General features: G+C 39.8%; 1 protein-coding gene across 2 annotated transcripts in view; it reads left to right on the top strand.

Annotated features, from left to right (window-relative positions):
* Positions 1-16,601, top strand: part of ARHGAP28 (Rho GTPase activating protein 28) — a 90,090-nt gene extending 73,489 nt beyond the window's left edge. For both annotated transcript variants that reach the window (XM_026661222.1, XM_026661217.1), the window contains 7 exons: positions 2,456-2,618; positions 4,788-4,870; positions 6,516-6,713; positions 7,833-7,976; positions 11,530-11,654; positions 13,329-13,393; positions 15,312-16,601. In XM_026661222.1, coding sequence (XP_026517007.1) covers positions 2,456-2,618; positions 4,788-4,870; positions 6,516-6,713; positions 7,833-7,976; positions 11,530-11,654; positions 13,329-13,393; positions 15,312-15,403 — 870 coding nt within the window. In that variant the 3' untranslated portion in view covers positions 15,404-16,601. The remainder of the gene's footprint in view (positions 1-2,455; positions 2,619-4,787; positions 4,871-6,515; positions 6,714-7,832; positions 7,977-11,529; positions 11,655-13,328; positions 13,394-15,311) is intronic.
* Positions 16,602-18,451: the final 1,850 nt, after the last annotated feature.

Here is an 18,451-nt window from a genome sequence, read left to right as displayed (position 1 = left end):
CGTGCCGAACGTTGCCGACCCCTGCTCTACAGCTTCCTGATTTCAATTTCCATCACTATACATATTTTTTTATTCTTTCGCTTTTTCTGTACATAAACCCCATAGAAATGCTACATTATGTGACAGGGCTGCTTTGTATCTTTTGTTAATTAGCTTTTGTAGTCTGTGCACATACTACACTGTGTCTTGTTCTGCTATTCTGACCTGTACCCAGAGAATCACTTTGTGCTATGTGTCCGACTTTCCTATACCGGGTGGTAAGTCAAACATCCACATGAACGATGTTATGTGTTTTATTTGAGTTTTTATTCATTTAAGTGTGTCGAACAAGTCAACCTGTGAGGGACAGAGGGAAAGCTTTTCCTAAGCAGTTCCAGATTTCATCCTTCAAAGCCATCGTATATTATTATGACATGAAGATTTGAGGGCATTCCAACTCAACATTAGTTCTTGTTTTAAAAAATGAAAGGCATATGGATGTGCTTAAAAGTTACTTTTTTAAATAACAAAAAAAGAAGAAATAAATACAAGTTTTCCTCTGCCTCTAAGATGTGTGGTATGTACTGAACCAAAATGTATGTTAAGCTGCTCTCTTGTAAGCTCAGAAACAAAATGAAAAAACAAACAAAAAAGACTGTTACAAGAATATATTTCTAAAAACTAATTACACACACATGAAGTATATCTGTAGAAAGTCGATGTCTGTCTTCTCAGTTCTCTCTGTTTCTGGGACTTTCCTTCCATTCTTGAGATACTAAGCAGCAAAATCTTGAAAGCTTTTTCTCTTCCCTTGTGGTTATAGTGAAGTGATGGGCCTTGCTCTAAACTTCTCAGTCAGGGTATTTAATCCTGGATTAGGTGCAAGGGATGTGACTGTAAAGGAGGCTGAGATAGCAGAGAATGCAGCAAAAACAGTGTGCCAGTAAGAATGGTATTGTAACACTATACACCAAATCCTGAATGACTTTATATTTCCTTTTGTGCCAACAGTTTCACTTCATTATATGTAACGATATTTGATATGTAATTTCCTTCCATTGATGTGAGGCATGTTAAGCACACTATTTTTAACAACTCTTCTTTCTGAATATTTTCTTGCCTCTTGCTAATGCAGGTTTGATGAAAACATGATTAAAAACCAGCACATGAAATATAGAGCCAAATCCTGCTCAAATAAACAGTCCTGTTGAAATCAACGACACTCTTTGTGTCTGTAAGGCAAAAGCAGCTAGGAGTGATTAGAAAAGCTACTTAATTTTAAATGTGATGATTATGAATGAGAAAACAAATAGTGAAACTCTTACAGCCAGATAAGGCCATTTTCAGGAGATAAAGGTACAAACCAGACTGCCATTTGTAAGGCCTTCTTTGGAATATCATTTTAAGAAGCTTTCCTTTCTAGCTTTTGAGTAAAGCAACAATCTGTTTAAATGAAAATTAAATTAGTATCTTTTGTGTAGGCTAGTACTGGCCCTCATATAACACACAGGCTTTTTTTCTTAATTTATATTGGCAATTTTTGTTCTCGTAAGAGGCGGCAATTTAGCCGTTCTTTGTGTTGCTGTCTTCAGCACTGTCAGACAGTGAAATGTTCCTCTTCACTTAGAACTTTTTCATATTCAGGCTATCAATGGAGAATATCAATGTAAGGTGTTAACGTCCCAATCCCTGTATCTTATTAACACATCAGATGAGGTTTTTTTGTTTGTTTGTTTTTTGCGGGGAGGTTGGACTTTCCAAACCTTAATGCAGAGTTTGGGCCAAATTCTGTTCTTACTTGGTACCCTACTGAGTCTCTTTATATTCACCATCCACACACACACATACGGGATTTTTAACTACTTAGACTTCAAAGCTGATTGGACCCTAGTTCTGAAGCACAGATGCCAGAAAACAATTGGTTTAAGTGGGAAGCCAGGATAATACAATAACTATTTTACCTGCCTGCAGGTTTTGGCCAGAGTTGTGCCAGAGTACTGAATTGGTACCATATAGGTCCTTAAAATTGATCAAACAAGTTGGCACTTATCTAAAAAATAAGACTAGAGAAGAAAAGCAAGGATTTCTGTCTGCCAAAAAGCAGCCTAATTGTAACCACACATGAGAGAGCCAATAAGCTTGTCTCCATCACCAACAGAAGTTGGTCCAATAAAAGATATTACCTCACCCACCTGGTCTCTCTAATGGGAACTACTGGCATATACAAAACACATGCAGATTAAATGACTTTGAGAAGGAATATCCTAGTCCCTTGTGTGTAAGGGTTAAAACCTCTTAAGTATGTTTTAAATAAAGAAGACAAAAATGGTGTAGAAATGTTTGTTCAAATAACTGTTCAATTTAAAATTGTATACTTCACAAAGCTTTCTTTGTTGTTCCTGGCATTTGTGAGATGAAATAAAGCTCACCAATCAGAAGCTGTAATTAAAATCAGTCACTTTCTTTTGTCTTGCAGAATCTCCATCAAGAAATTGAAATAAAATTTCATGAAGACACATTTGACTGGAACCAAGTACGAAACAATGATGCAGCAGGACTGCTGAAGATGTTTATAAGGGAACTCCCAAGCCCCCTTTTCACTGTAGAATATCTGCCTGCCTTCATCACACTAGTGGAAAGTAAGTAGAAAGAAATTAGTGTAAATGGATACATATGAAAAATACAAACGAGCTAAAGAAGAGAAAAGAGATTGCCCGTATGTCATAACCATTTTGATTTCCTGTAAGTTTTCTTTTCAAATGGTACTTGGCATATTTGACTAAACATATAGATGTACTAGTTAAATAGCTATTTAAAGCAGAATGTTGTAAACATTGCAAGCACATAGTGGTTGAAAACTGGCTTTCGTACATAGATTTTACCCTATTTAATTCACGTGAACTATACATTTAGTAAATAAAAATTCTCTCCGGTGTAAAATCTAATCACCACACTATAGTTAGTATTTTCTTAGATTTTGTTTTCTTTCATGAAAGATTATTTTTATCAGGATCTTTGCGTAAGAAATGTGCTTGCTTGTGGAAGGCTGCAGGTAGCTAAGTTTGGGGTCCTAATTTTCCTGTGCATTTTGATTCTGAGCCACTTTTTCTATTTTCAGTTATAAGGATGCAGTAGTGCAGATTTTACTTAGTCAATTCCTATTGACTTCAGTAGAGACTTGTTTGGGTTAGGGCTGAATGAGAAGAGTAGAATGGTGCCTTTATTGGGTAAAATGGTAATAGACCATATGTTCTTATAAAGTCAGATTGTGACCAAGCAGTCTGTGTATGTTCAAAGAAGGAGGGAAGGTCTAGCAGTTTACTCCATCTTGCAAATTGCACACAGGCTGGTCATGAGGCTCACCTGAGTGCATGGAGCTAGGACCTCATGGGGGAGAGTATGAAGGAGGTGAGATTAACTAGAGGTGACCAAACTCTTCACCCCATAAGTACCATAGCAGCAACAATATTTCCTCTTTCTCCCCCTACCCACCCATCCACTCTTCATGTTAGGGAGCTCCAGGAGTCATTATAATAATAAATAATAGGAGATATCCTATCTCCTAGAACTGACCTTGAAAGGTCATCGAGTCCAGCCCCCTGCCTTCACTAGCAGGACAAAGTACTGATTTTGCCCCAGATCCCTAAGTGGCCCCCCTCAAGGATTGAACTCACAACCCTGGGTTTAGCAGGCCAATGCTCAAACCACTGAGCTATCCCTCCCCAGGAGTTACATACTGCCCCCAGAATATGCTTCCAGGAGTTACATACTGCCCCCAGAATAGGCTACTGCCTTTAAGACATGTTGGCCCTTAGAAATCTACACTCATGCTATACATTTTTATAGAGAGCCAGATTTGGGACTAGGCACGAGTGAAATTAAAATAAAAGAAGGCTAAACAATCAATCCACAATCTAAGGACAGCTAGGTTCAGTAAATCACTTAACAAAGTTAGTCTGAAACTATCCTGAAAATAAATTTTGCCATATCATCTTGAAACTGAGAAATACTATATTATAGAAGTGTGATCTGATATATAAGGCAATCCCACAGTGACATCAAAGAGGAATTGGCCAGTAACCAGCACTGAAGGATTTAAGCCTGATGTGACCCAGAGAATAGGTTATTCAGGGAATGTCTCCCCAAAGAGGAGAGATTTTTCTAAAGATCCCTGCACCCTGTAAAACCAGAATTGGAGATAAAAACGAAGTTCTGTCCATTAGTATCATTACATTTCTTTCTTCCTATTTGCCCAGATTAGTCCACTATAATTACAGGTCCACGACATGTAAGGAAAAAAATAGCCATTAAACTTAGGACATTTCTGGTGAAAGGCCAACGTTTAATTTAGAAGAAGAAATGAATGCCATGTATCAGAGCAGCATCTGGGATTCTCAGCACTTATTGCAGCAAGGAACCTTGCCATCTACAAAAGAAGTCTCTGCATCATTTCTCAGTATAACCTTTCCCCTTTAAATGTAATCCTATAGTTTTGTCTTTATGGCCCTGTAGTAGTTGAAGGTGAAAGCAGAGATAAAGTTCCAGATGCACAGCTACAGGATAACTCAAGGGGGTGGGTGAAAAAGTGACCTTACTACCTCCCTGATCCTGTGATAACTATATGCCATCCATTCCCAAGCAGCATTTCCCTAAATCAACAGAAGGGAGGGGTTTGATAGAGGAGCTCTATGCCCTGGTTACACTGTTGGCGTAGTTGCAAAGTAGCCTCGCCATGCATTTCAGAGTTCTTTCTAGCACAAAGCTAATGCTAATTCTGACTTTTAAAATATTAATTATTATATTCTTAGAAGTCTCCAAGGTCAAGTTACAGTTACAAGCTTTGCATCTGTTGATCATGTTGTTGCCTGATGCCAACAGGGATACAGCCAAGGTAGGTGCTTTGTTTGATGATTCCTGCATCTGTATTCTTTGACTTTTAAATGAGAGTCAGGGTTTGTTTGTAACAGCAAATTATCAGACACCTCCCCCGCAAAAATATTCATGTTGGTTTGTTATCATCACTCTGAAAAGTTCTACAGTTCTCTGCGAACATCTAATGGAATACAGCTGGTTGTGATATTTATTAGGAATAATATCTGTTATGGATGTAGCCCCTTGCTTAATAGTGAAGGATTCACAAACATGTTTTTTTTTTTAAATGTATTAATTATTGGCAGGTATTTGCCAGATAGTTTGGATCAATAACGTTCAAACTACGGGCTTTTGCAGAGTGTTCTCTTTGACGGTTCGCTAATTACATGTTATGTATCCATTTATTTCCAGTTTTATTTCATGTTGACATCTTTGTCTACATTTCAGTGTGTGGATTTCTTTTATGATAGTTTATAAACATGTGTTCCCAATACTACATATTAGTAGGACTCCATGGCCAGCCGAGTAGGGCTCCGTTCTTGGAACTGTCCTTGTCCTACTGGTGACCTCAGACAAGACATTTCATCTCCCTGTCCCTCTGTTTCTTTGTCAGCAAAATGGGGATCATGATACTGACCTCCTTTGCAAAGCACTTTGATATAAGAAATAGATAGTATTTGGCCAAAATCCATATCCATGAGCAATGTTTCACAGGGCAGTCTATGGGCCCATAGTGCTAATAATTACTGATGGTAAGTTATTAAATGAAATAGAATTAGAAATACTAAAGGTAAAAAATGAATGTTCCTATCCTTTCCCACCTGTAACAAAGCATTGTTTTAATTTAGAAATGTCTTCAACACAATTTCTGTGGTGTCATTTCTGAGTTTCTAAAAATGTGTTTGTCGTAACGGGCAGTTGTTTAAATAACGTTCTAAAATAACAAACTGGCAGAATGAATCCCCCAAAGAACTCCCCAGTAACAACAAAACCTCAGCCTACTCAAATGCACTCATTCAAGTGAAAGCCTGAAAAAAATGATGATTCTTGCACTGCGCCCAAAAGGGCAACAAACTGCCCTTGATACTGGCATTGACATACAGCAGTGATTTCTAGAGTTGAAGCCCACTGCTGAGAACTCTTTACTTCTATCATCCCAGAAGTGTAGGGTTGGTACTTAAGGATAGAGGTGGTCATTAAGGTAATCAGGACCCAAACAATGTAGGACATATAGATCAAAATCAACATCTTGAATTGTATGTGGAGATCAGATAGTAGATAGCATAATTTATAGAGCAGAGATGCAATATGCTCTCTCCAGGAAGCACTGCTAAGTAAGGGCCTAATCCACAGCCCATTGAAGTCAATGGAAAGCCTCCAATTGACTTTAATGAGACTTTAATGACTTTTGGATGAGATCTATTCATGATATATACTTGATGTAGGAGATATTGCTGAGTGGTATTCAGGGACTGACCCAGGTAGAGCACATTGTAGTAGTCCAATCTGGAGGACACAAATGCATAGATAGCTTTCCTAAGTACCACATCCAAGGGGAGAGATTGCAGCTTTCTAGCCAAGTGCACTGTGGATTTGAACATGTTGTATTCATGTTGTAGTTCATGATGCGTTGTACTGAGTATGAGTGGCGCTGCTTTCCCCAGGCCTTTCTGCAGTTCCTGAAGAAGATAGTTGCTAATGAAGGGAAAAACAAAATGAACTTATGGAATGTTTCCATGATTGTTGCACCAAACGTCTTCATCTACAAAGGCAAACATGCAAACCAAAAAGAGATGCAAGCAGCAGCCACTTCGGCACACATAGTGAGACTTTTAATTAAGTACCAGGACATCCTGTGGACAGTGAGTAATGCTGACTACAGTATATGTGCTTTGGTTCCCATATTTGTTTTTCTAGGTTTCAGAGCTGAATGCAGCAGCCACACAGAGACAAGGAAACATGCAGCAATTTCTGCCTGGAACACACAACTGACAATGGTGAAATTAATCTCTGTACAATGCTTTGGTCCATTAGCCTTGTGTTCGCCTGCTATGCAAGCTTGAATTTTGCTCAAAGGGAGAGCATTAATATACTGTGATTAGATTAATGTAAGCACCAGCTAGCTTTAAGTCAGTACAAAATTCTGTTTGTAAACCATTTTCAGAAGTGGTTGTTTCATGTCTTCAAACTTGGTAGTTCTTTTACTTACATCCATATACATGCAGTGTAACATTGTGCTTTTCCTTCTGCATAGCAAGTGTGAGACTTCACTTTTATTGTATTACTTAAGGGAGGAAGTGAAAATAGAGGTCAGCTTTACTCATTGGCTTGTCATTCTTTTATTAACCTTTTTGAAGACTGGATGGAGCTGTTCATTTCAAGGCTACTCACTCAAATCCAGTCCATGTCAATATTGATCAGAAGTCATTACCATCTGATGGCTTTTGGTGGCCTATGTGAATGTGCTGGCGGTCTCACTTCCTTTTCTAGGAGACAAAGGATGGCCCAGTGGTTAAGGCATTAGTGTTGGACCCAGGAAGTCCCTGCTGTGCCATAGACTGCTTGTCTGACCTTGGGAAAACATTTAGTCTGTGTGTGCCTCAGTTCCCCATTTGTAAAACAAGGATAATAGTCCTTCTGCTCCACACAGGTTGTTGTGAGGATGGCATTAAAGATTTGAGATGCTCAGGAACTATGGTAATGGAGGACATGCAAGTCCCCAAGATAGATCTAAAAGATACTATTACAATTGGCATTGGTAAGCATCCTTATTGACAGCTTCAGCAGAGAGGTCATAGATTGAATGGGCATGGAAAATGAACTATCATTTCATCCCTAGTGGTGGCTGCGTGATATTGGGGAAATTTGCCCATGCTGTACTTCTTCTGGGAATAAACAGGATTCACTTTTTGGGGGGAGAGGGGGGGAGGTTTTTTTCCCCATCCTTTTGCATACACTCAGCCTTGGCTTCCTCTCTCTAGGTCCCATCCTTCCTGATTTCTCAAGTGAGAAAGATGAATGAGGCTACAATGAACAACACCAAGAGACAGATGATGTTTGACAAGGGTGTGAGAAGATTGCTGAGGAGAAAGACCATGGAACGAGAGAGACCTGAAAGATCAGAGGTGCATTAAGACATAACATATTTTTAAATGACAGCTTTGAGTTCCATCATGTCTACTAGTCTTTTCAATCCCCCTGGTGCTTTCTCCCATGCATGGGAAAAATCTCCTGTCAAATTTCATAAAGCTGCTACCTCATCCAATTTAAATCCTTCCTTGAAATCTACCTCTGTTGTGAAACTAACAAATCACTCCCCTCTGGCATTGGATTAGGCAAGTGGCAAGCTCTCACTTTTGGCCTTCTATTAAACTGTTTATTTTCTACCTCATCCTCCACCCACCCCTTCCCCATCTGCCTATTACATCCTGTCTGGCAGAGACTGAGAGTTCTCTGGGGCAGGGACTGTCTTTGCTCTTTTCTGTACAGTGCCTAGTACAACAGGACACTTACTGTGGGGTTCCCAGGCCCTACTATAATACAGATAAATAATAACAACAATAATAATATGTTCCTTGGGGGTTTGTGAGGCAAATAAGTTTTACCAGAGAGGAGCAATGTGAGTTAAGATGTTAGAATAGTAGGCTTTATATTTACAGAAAAATGTTTTCATTTAAAATAAAAACACCCTTGATTTGGAAACTTAACTTTCGAATCTGACAAGCCTGAATCAAATTGGATTGTCATGTGCGAGAAGCTGTTTTGGGACTTGTGCTCCCTGGGCTTGATATGTTGCTAAGACAAATAACAGAGGTTCTGTGTAGAACTGGTTGGGAATTATTTGACAAAATGTTTTTTCTTGTAAAATGCCATTTTCTCTGGAAGGCCTCAGGTCCAGGATGGAATTTCTGGTCAAAACAAGAGAGAGAAACCAACTCACTACAGAATAACCTGGTGGTTAGGACATTCATCTAAGATGTGGGAGGTCCAGGTTCAAGTCTCTGCTCCAAATAAGGACAGCTTCAATAGGCAAGAGTGGGAGAGACAGACACTGGGTCTATATCCTAGTGGTTAGAGCACTCACTACAAATGTAGAAGAGCAGGGCATGCACTTGAACTGCATCTCCTATATTCCAGGTGAGTGCCCTAGTCATAGGACTATTGGGTCTCTCTCTCATGTTTTTTCATGAAAAATCTCAAAAGGTCTCTTTTTTGTTCTGATATGAAATGAAAGCAAATTCCAAAACCCCGGAATCTTTCATGAAATTGAATTCTTGTTTTCTGACTAGAATTAGTTCTGTTCTGAAGATATTAACTGAATTGGTCTAAAGTACCCCCTTTTGGCCAATTCCTCCAGTGGTGTTTTACAGTATGCGTTCTGAAAGAGAACGTGGGCTGCTCTTCGCAACAGAATGCTGAGTGTTCTGACGAGAGTCAGCCAATTCATGGAATTACAGTAGATTAAGTGGTGGGCCCTGCTTTAGAATAAATCAGCTTTACCTGGATCTGGGCTGGGCTGCTGTGTAACCATGCATTTGTCTGGTTGGCTATGGTTTCACTGCTTGGTGACAAACCATTGAGCAAAGTAGTCATGCTCACCTGGTTCTTTTCAGGCAGCAACATGTTGCTGTTCCTGTACTAAACTACATGGCCAGGGATTCTTTGGGCCTCCTCCATTGCTATTTAGAAGATGGGAGAATGAGGAGCTGCTTTCCTCTATGGACCTTTGTCAGAGGAGGAATTGCGGAGCTGGTCCACGGCTCTACAGCTCTGACATAGACTTGAAGAACAAGAGAGGGGATTAGGGTTTGAGGGAAGGACATCAAGGCGCTGTTCACACTGCAAAAGAAGACTGATGGCAGCCAGTCTCAGAGTGGGTCAACTGACTTGGGTTTGCGGGACTCACATCATGGGGTTAAAAAGACTTGTGTAAATGTTCAGTCTCAGGCTGTAGCCCAGGGTTCAAGAATCTGCTCTATTCAGCCTGGTAAGTCTGAGACTCGCTGCCACGAGGGTATTTTTGTAGTGTAGCCATATGCTGAAAGAATATGGGAAGCAGAGAGAGTAGACATTGGGGAAGAGAGATGAGGAAGTGCTTATGTATGAGTTATTGATTAGCCTTTATCCACTCAGATGTTTGGAGAGCACTAACACAGGTGTTTTGTGAATGGCATATACACATACATATATGTGTGGGGCATATTTGTTTTAAATGTTGGTACAAGATACTGCATTTTAGACTTATGTTCATACTATAAGTGAGAGGACAAAAACAGTTTATTCTGGGAGAGAAAAATTATAAGGCATCCAGATTCCTTTAGCATTCTGAAATACAGGCTGGTCAGCAGATGGCAGGACAAATCAAAAGTCTTTGTACCTGACAAGTCGGGGAATAGGCATTCCCAAGTAATTGGAATAGGAAAGGAAAATTGGGGGTGAATAATGGTTGAATAAGTGAGTTAAATTTCAAAGCATTTAACGTAAACACCATCTTTCAGATGTTCTAAATGATGCAGCGATAAAAGTGGCTGAGAGACTGCTATTGTTCTCTACTCAGGGTGGTATTAACTAGATTAGAATTGGGAAGCAAGCCTTACTAACTGATTTGTCCTGCCATTAACCATAGAAGAATGAGTAAACTTCTATAGTGATGGTCTGAACTCTGTACAAGGTCATATATCAATTAAGAGGAACCATATGGGATTTTATTATTTTGCTGTGTATAAACTGGGATCTTGTTGAGGTTGTAGAGAGGGCAAAGAGTGAACTCAGTGTCCTTGCCTGTGGGGAATTTCTTCTTTAGAAAGGATATTTTCAAGTATATAATATAGTTTTTAAACAATTGCCTGTCCACTGGTTCGTGCTAAAGGGATCCCAGTTAACATCTGGACTTATTTCTGACTGCAATTAAAAATCAGGGATTGTAGTATATTCCATATGTATTTACATAAAACATGGCACGGTGTTTGATTTTTTTGGGTGTCATTAGTCCCCATTCCATCTACATACAAATTTTACTAAACCAGGGCTCAGAGCCAGGACCCCGGGGGGGATAAAGGGTCCAAGCCTGAGTCAAGCTGGAACCCGGGGTTCAAGCCCTATTGCTTTTGCAGTGTAGACACAGTCCCACTGAACTTGTGCTCTAGGAATCTACCAAAAGGATCCCTCAGTCCCATGGGGTCAATTTTCTTGGCCTCTGGACAGTAAAGTTTGGTGTTTTCCCATGCTGCACCACGAATAAAGAGCTAGAGCAGCCATGTTGTAGCAGGGCGCTAGGAAGTCTGGGATATGGATGTAAATGCTGGAGACCCAGACTGGGAACCAGGTTTCAAGATTTCCTAACCTGGGGTTACAAATGAGTGTACACAATCAAGCCCAAGGTTAACACACTCTACTAACTCTGGGCTTACGCTGCAGTGTAGCAGCTAAGCTGCATAACCTTTATGTACTACCTTGTTAGATAAAATTTATAACTATGTGTTTATATGAAATATATGATTTGTAGCTCATAGATTTATTGCTCTAATGATTCAGGCAGTCCATGTCATTGATTTTTAAAAGTAAACTTGAAAGTGCTTGAAGAACTGCCCCTGAGCTGAGCTATGACAATATATAACTAAACTTACTCTGTTGAATATTGACATGAGAGAACTGTCATTTTTTCCCCTGTGTCTGCAGACTCACATACCCGAGGGGGTGATAAGAGTTTATGCTCCACTGCATTCAAAAGTTTCTATGGCAATTCAACTGAACAGTCAAACAAAAGCCAGAGACATCCTGGCTCGATTTCACTGTGAAAACAGGTGGGTAAAAGCAGGAGGACATCAGAACATTTTATTTTTCCGGAGTAATATCTTCACAGTCATTAAAGAATAGGCTGTCCCTTTTGAGAGGCCCCATTATGTTATTAGAATGCTTTTTTTTTTTTTACACTGGCAACAGTAATTATGGTAATGTTGGTCCATAAAAAATTCTAATGATTGATTTCTGCTCTTCGAATTCTACTTAATAACTGGCACCTATACAGAATCAGTGTGGCTTCTGTTATGCCTGTGCTGAAAAATATATTTTTCTAGGCTTTCTCCAGTTATAAGCTGGAAAGATTGTCTTAAATCTGAATGCAACCGTTAATGCTTTTGTTATTTGTGTAAATGAATACCAATGTTAGTATTTATAAGAGGTAGAGCAAGAGGAAGTCTGCTAGCCCTATTCTGAAAGTCCTTTAGCAAAGTCCTTTGGTGCTATTACATAGTTCTGTTCTTAAAATAAATCTGGCGTAAATTGCCTGCAGTAATCCTTTGTTGTATTCATGATACGGGTTCACTAGTTATAGCTAGCATAACAACTTCTACAACTACAGTTCTAAGATGATAACAACCCTCTCCATCATAATCATGTGATATGGCAATTGTCCTTGTTACTCTGTTGATATATTAAGACTTCTAAAACTAATCATAGAAATAGAATGCAAAATAAGAGATCAATTGGATGTGTGCATTCCATTGCCTTCAATGGCACTTATGCACATATATCTGAGGGCAGAATTGGCCAAAAGGCTTTATGCAGGAGAAAAAAATAAACTAAAATAGTAGTATATTCTGTGTTCTGCCAGCGTTTTAATGCATTTGTTGTTCCAAACAACATTTTTATTTTCCAGAGTCTTTTTAAAACCACTTTTAATAACAGAATAACTATACCACCAGCCTGGCATACTATATACCACCAGTCACAGATAAACTAGTTCCTATACTAATCTATCCCCATATAATCCTATTGAGTTTAGTGGAAATTTAACAAGGTAAAAATTGGTGCAGAACCTGGCCTTTTATAGGCCAGTGGCTCTCAACCCTTCCAGACTACTGTACCCCTTTCAGGAGTCTGATCTGTCTTGCGTACCCCAAGTTTCACCTCACTTAAAAACTACTTGCTTACAAAACCAAATATAAAAATACAAAGGTGTCACAGCCCACTATTACTGAAATATTGCTTACTTTCTCATTTTTACCATATAATTGTGAAATAAATCAATTGGAATATAAATATTGTACTTACATTTCAATGTATAGTATATAGAGCACTATAAAGAAGTGATTCTCTGTATGAAATTTTAGTTGTACTGACTTCGCTAATGCTTTTTATGTAACCTGTTGTAAAACTAGGCAAATATCTAGATGAGCTGAAACTTGATGTACCCCCTAGAAGACCACTCTGTACCCCCAGGGGTACACATACCCCTGATTAAGAACACTGTTATAGGCTATAGTTAATTCTGCTACTATAATATACTTCCCATTCTGCAGACAATATTCTATAGTGCTGAATGAGGTATAAATGCTTACATTGAGTACATAAATTTGTCACTACTGAAACAAGATCTATAGAATTCCTTGTTTGAAAATGACCATTATACCATAAACAATGTATGCAATCACAGTAATACTATAAAAGACTAAAACTCAATTTCTTCTCCATGATAGCCATGCATCGTCAAAGAACACGGAAGTCCAGATCCAACGTTTATATGAAATTGGAGGAAACATAGGTAAACATTATTCTTAAAATTCAATTCTAAATTTCTTAATTCTTTTGAAATAACTCCATTTGTTTGATATCTTTACAGAGTAGAATCTTCTATACTGCAGTCCATCTGCAGAATGAAGGGCAAGATATAGGGTCTGATCCAAAGCCCAGTTGTCAATGGAAAGATTCCTGTTGACTTCAAGGGCTTCAGAGAAGGTTCAGTGACCAAGTTCAGCTTATAACAACCTGATAAAGACATTGCTGCAGGACCCCTAGTCAATGTCTGTGTTCCTGCCAAGTTCACCTGACCTTTTCTTACTTTTCTCACACCTTCTTCATGCCTTCTGCCATGTAATCCCAATAGTTAGAGCACCCTTCTCCTTGCTTGCCAGCAAATTCCCCCCCCACATTTAAATATTTTCTCAACTCTCATTTCTCCCTTGATGCCTTTCAGTGAGACCCTCCCCAAAGCTTGAGATAGAAATGCAGTGGCTGGGAGGAATTCAACAACTCCCTGTGTGCCTATGTTTATTTAGATTGTAAGTTCCTTGGGGCAGAACTATATCCATGTTCTGTATAGTGCTGAGCAACCTTTAGAATAAATATGATAGTAACAATGCATTGAAATTAAATGTGATCTTACCCAAAAGGCCAAGAAACAAAGCTTTTAATTCAATATTATACAACTACGTTGTTTTCCTTTCTCCCTTCTTACTAAAGATTATTTTGGTCTATGTTTTAAATCTTTGCTTAGGCAGTTCGTGCCCAGATGGGAGTATATCTGCACCATAGAGTTTCTTTTTGATCAATGCCAGTAAGAAACAATATATACATATAGGGATAAGAAGGAAGGTTATTGGTTACAATCCTAAGCTGAGAGATTCATGCAGAGTAAGAACACCTACAATTATGTTCATGACAACAATATGGTCACTGTTTATAGTGAAGCCACAATGCTGGTGCATTGAGTGTATAACTAATGGAGTGCAAGGAATTTTCCAGGAGCACCAGCAAGTGACAGTAGATTGATCATTAATTAGAAACAATGTAGAGCAGATTTGCAGAAACATCCTTTTCTGCATTATGATAAAGCAGAGACACTGCCCGCCAGCACAGCAAAGGTTAAAGAGAGCCTTTGGGCCCAGCTAGCCCCGCCCCATTAGACCTGCAGCCAGTGCCAGGCCTGGAGAGGGAGAAAAGAAGAGTGTAGCTCAGTTCAGGGCTGACTGAGGAAGAGGCAGAAACTAGCTGCCTTCCAATCTGAGGGGAAAGAGCACTGGCCTGCCAGCCAAGGCAGCCAGCAGGGAGTAAGCACTGTCTCCCCAGCCAAGGGAGACTGCAAAGGAGACCTAGGAGCCTCCAGCACCTGAGGTAACTGAGCGAGTGATCCCCAGAGACATTGTGGGGCTTGCTCTCACCAACATGCAGATGCCCCACCCAAGGAAGCCTGGGACTGTGGCAAGGCACCACCCAAAAGAGGACCTACAGAAAGGAAGCTGCCCAGCAAACTGGACTAGGAGGGCCACACCCCAAACTGAACAGACTGATAGCAAGTAGCCCAGGACAGTGGATTTTGCCCCCCTGCGGGGGGCCCCCCCCCCCCCCCCCGCCTCCATTCAGGAGTTGATGTACACAGGACCATGGGCTGGGACCTGGTGGAGAGGGTGGACCTGGGTTCCTCTACTCCCCTGGCCTTAAAGACTGTGTCTCTTCAACCAAGCAATGGGGCTGAGAGCCACGTGCTCTAGCCCCTAGGCCACCCAGCCCTCCAAGCCACCTGTTACGTGCACATTCAAGTTGGAATGTGCACACACAAAACCTGACTTGCTTCTGTGCAGTTTGGAAACTTGCTCAAGCACACTTCTGAAAATCTAGGTCTGTTGGATTTATCAGCATACCGAGAACAACGTATGAACAATTACTCTTCATTTTTGTTTCAGGACTGCATTGTTTGGACCCAGATGCATACATGTTAGATGTTTACCGTGCAAATCCTCAAGCAGAATGGGTGATAAAACCAAAATCAAGTTGAAGCTTACAAAGATATCACACCTCAGTGATTTGGAAAAAAGCCAAAAAGATGGCAATGATGCCTTCCAGCTCAAGAAGACCTGGCCACAGATGAAACCAAAGCATTTTTTATTTTATATATATTCCTCCCAACGTACTTTACCATTGAGCCTTTCCATATACCGAATAGGTATATGAGAGCTGTTACTCCAATTTATGGAACATTATACAATGGTGACACTCTCACATGGATTATATGTGTGCCAGTTGTTCAATAGACATGAAGGAGGAAGGAACAGAGGTACTTAGACACAACCTGTGGAATAGAGTATTTTTTTTCACTTCTTGACTTGATGCTGAGAAAACACATTTTTATAAACAGATAACACAATGACATCCAAGAATGTAGTGAATGCTACCGACTACAAGGTAATGCAAATGAATCACCGTGGTATGCAAGAAGGGAAACACATCTATTAAACATGGACTATGGAAGCTGGACTGACAGCAGTGCCAAAATGTGTTTATGTGATAAACTTGAACCCTTCTCTCAAAAGCAAACCAGTTTATAACGTAAAATGTACATTGTTACAATATTTGTGCCGCTGACTCACTCCTCATTAGAAGCTGATACTGAGGAGAACGAACTACTGTGTAAAGACAAACGTACAGTTTATGTATGTTGTACTGTATATGTTACTACTATCAGCCTTCTGATACATCTTTCTCCAGTGTTGACCACGTACCAATCTATTTGTAGCACCACTGCCTCGCAAATTAAACAATACATCCTTCTCCCTCCCTCCCTCCTGTATACACACATGTAAAAGTGATGGGGCTCTGAGACAGACACTAGTCTTCCCCTCCAGTTTTCACTGACTAGTCATGGGTTTAAAATGTTTTCTGGATAATTATCTTAATATGTGTGCTGAATGTCTTAAAGGGGCCATTTACAGACATTACCCTTTCTCCAAAACCTAGTATTTTCTAATTTTTAGACTAATTGTTTTTCCTTGGTCTATTTTAGTTTAATGTGTAAGGTAGTTTTTAGTCTTGTCAGCAGTGTTCAGAAGAAAGATCATGTCTGACAATTGTGTACTGAGGCAGGCGTTTTAGGTTTTTCCTCTTCATAGAGAGGGAGAAGAAGAAGAGTTAGAGTCATAGACTTTAAGGTCAGAAGGGACCATCATGATCGTCTAGTCTGACCTCTTGCACAACACAGGCCGCAGAATCTTACCCACCCACTCCTGTAATAAACTCCTAACCTATATCTGAGCTATTGAAGTCCTCAAATCATAGTTTAAAGACTTCAAGGTGCAGAGAATCCTCCAGCAAGTGACCCATGCCCCACGCTGCAGAGGAAGGCAAAAAAATCCCCCAGGGCCTCTGCCAATCTGCTCTAGAGGAAAATTCCTTCCCGACCCCAAATATGACGATCAGCTAAACCCTGAGCATGTGGGTAAGACTCACCAGCCAGACACCCAGGAAAGAATTCTCTGTAGTAACTCAGATCCCACCCCATCTAATATCCCATCACAGGCCATTGGGCATATTTACTGCTAATAATCAAAGATCAATTAATTGCCAAAATTAGGCTATCCCATTATACCATCCCCTCCATAAACTTATCAAGCTTAGTCTTGAAGCCGGATGTGTCTTTTGCCCCCCACTGCTCCCTGTGGAAGGCTGTTCCAGATGACAAGTAGGATTTATTATTATTTAACATTGCTATTTTGGTAGTGCCTAAAGGCCACAGGCAGGTTGGCCCCCACTATGCTAGGCACTGTACAAACAAGTAATAAATAGCAGACCCTGCTGCAAATTGCGTACAGTTTAAAAGATGAGATTTAATAGGTCAAGACAAACAAACAGGCTGGATGGGGTTGTGGAGCCAGTATAACAAATGTATTTACTAGAATATGCCCAATTCTTAGCCAGTCAGTAGCAGTGCTCACAGCTCTCCAGTTGGCTAGGCATAATCAGGCTGTACTCTACTGCATGCATAGACATATGCTTGCACATTTGCTAAGAAGAGATGTAGTGATGCTCTAGCAACCAAGAATTTATTTCTCAAGCTGCAAAAACAGGAAGTTATAGATCCTTCAAATTTAACAAGGGATATTTCTGCCATTGGCATATTTACTGTATGATAAATTCATCTGTGGTATGACCACCACTTCAGTGTTTTTTCTTCTTCGTGAATTGGCACAGAAATATGGAGAGAAATAATCCTTCATTCATGAGGTAGCAATGGATAACTGTTACGAACTGTGGCCCACAAATAAATGTGAAGTACTTTATCTTGATGAAAGAGCGTGTAGCTTGTGATGGTTTGCTACATCTGTGTAATTACTATTGTTATATATTTTGAAACCTTACTCTAGGTTTCAGATTACTCTATATCATGCCCTCCACTACACCCATGCCACCTTATTGGTGGTACTTAGTAAGCGAAGCCAACCTGTGGCATCTGGAATATTTCACTTTTTGAGTTGAGCATATAGGGGGCAGAATTTGGTTTCCTGTCTTCAAGCTACAGGTAGGATAAAATTTAACAACAACATTGGGTACCTTCACCTAAATTTTGCAAAATTGCTTTTCTTCAGCTCCAGGGCATAATATGAATCTCTGCCCAATTCTAGCTAGGCTAGTTCTAGCACAGCTGTAATAAAAACAATATATTTCTTGTTTTCACAACTCTTTATTCACGTGTATATGAGAGATGTAGGCCAGTGGTTTGGCAACAAGACTAATAGCTCAAATGTTCTAGTACGGATTCTTACACTGGTTCCTTCTGTGGTCAAGTCACTTAATCCCTCTGCCCCCATGGTCTTAACTATAAAATAGGGCTAATAATACTCTTCTCAGGGGGGGTAGCATAAGAATTAGTTAAGGTCAAATTCTGCACTCAGATATGTGCATGCAGCCCCTGTGAGCTGAACAGGAGTTGTAAACATATCTTATAAAAGGATAAACAGCTCCTAGGGATTTTATGTGCAAAATCCTTTGTACTTATATACTGCTCTTCCCATTCAAAGTAATATTATATTTATTACCTTTGAAAGGGTTT

This window comes from Terrapene carolina, unplaced genomic scaffold (assembly GCF_002925995.2).
Source record: "Terrapene carolina triunguis isolate 2854851 unplaced genomic scaffold, T_m_triunguis-2.0 Scaffold58, whole genome shotgun sequence".
Taxonomy (NCBI): Eukaryota; Metazoa; Chordata; order Testudines; family Emydidae; genus Terrapene; species Terrapene triunguis.
The sequence above is the reverse complement of the archived record's forward strand: the minus strand, read 5'-3'. Positions and strand labels throughout refer to the sequence as shown.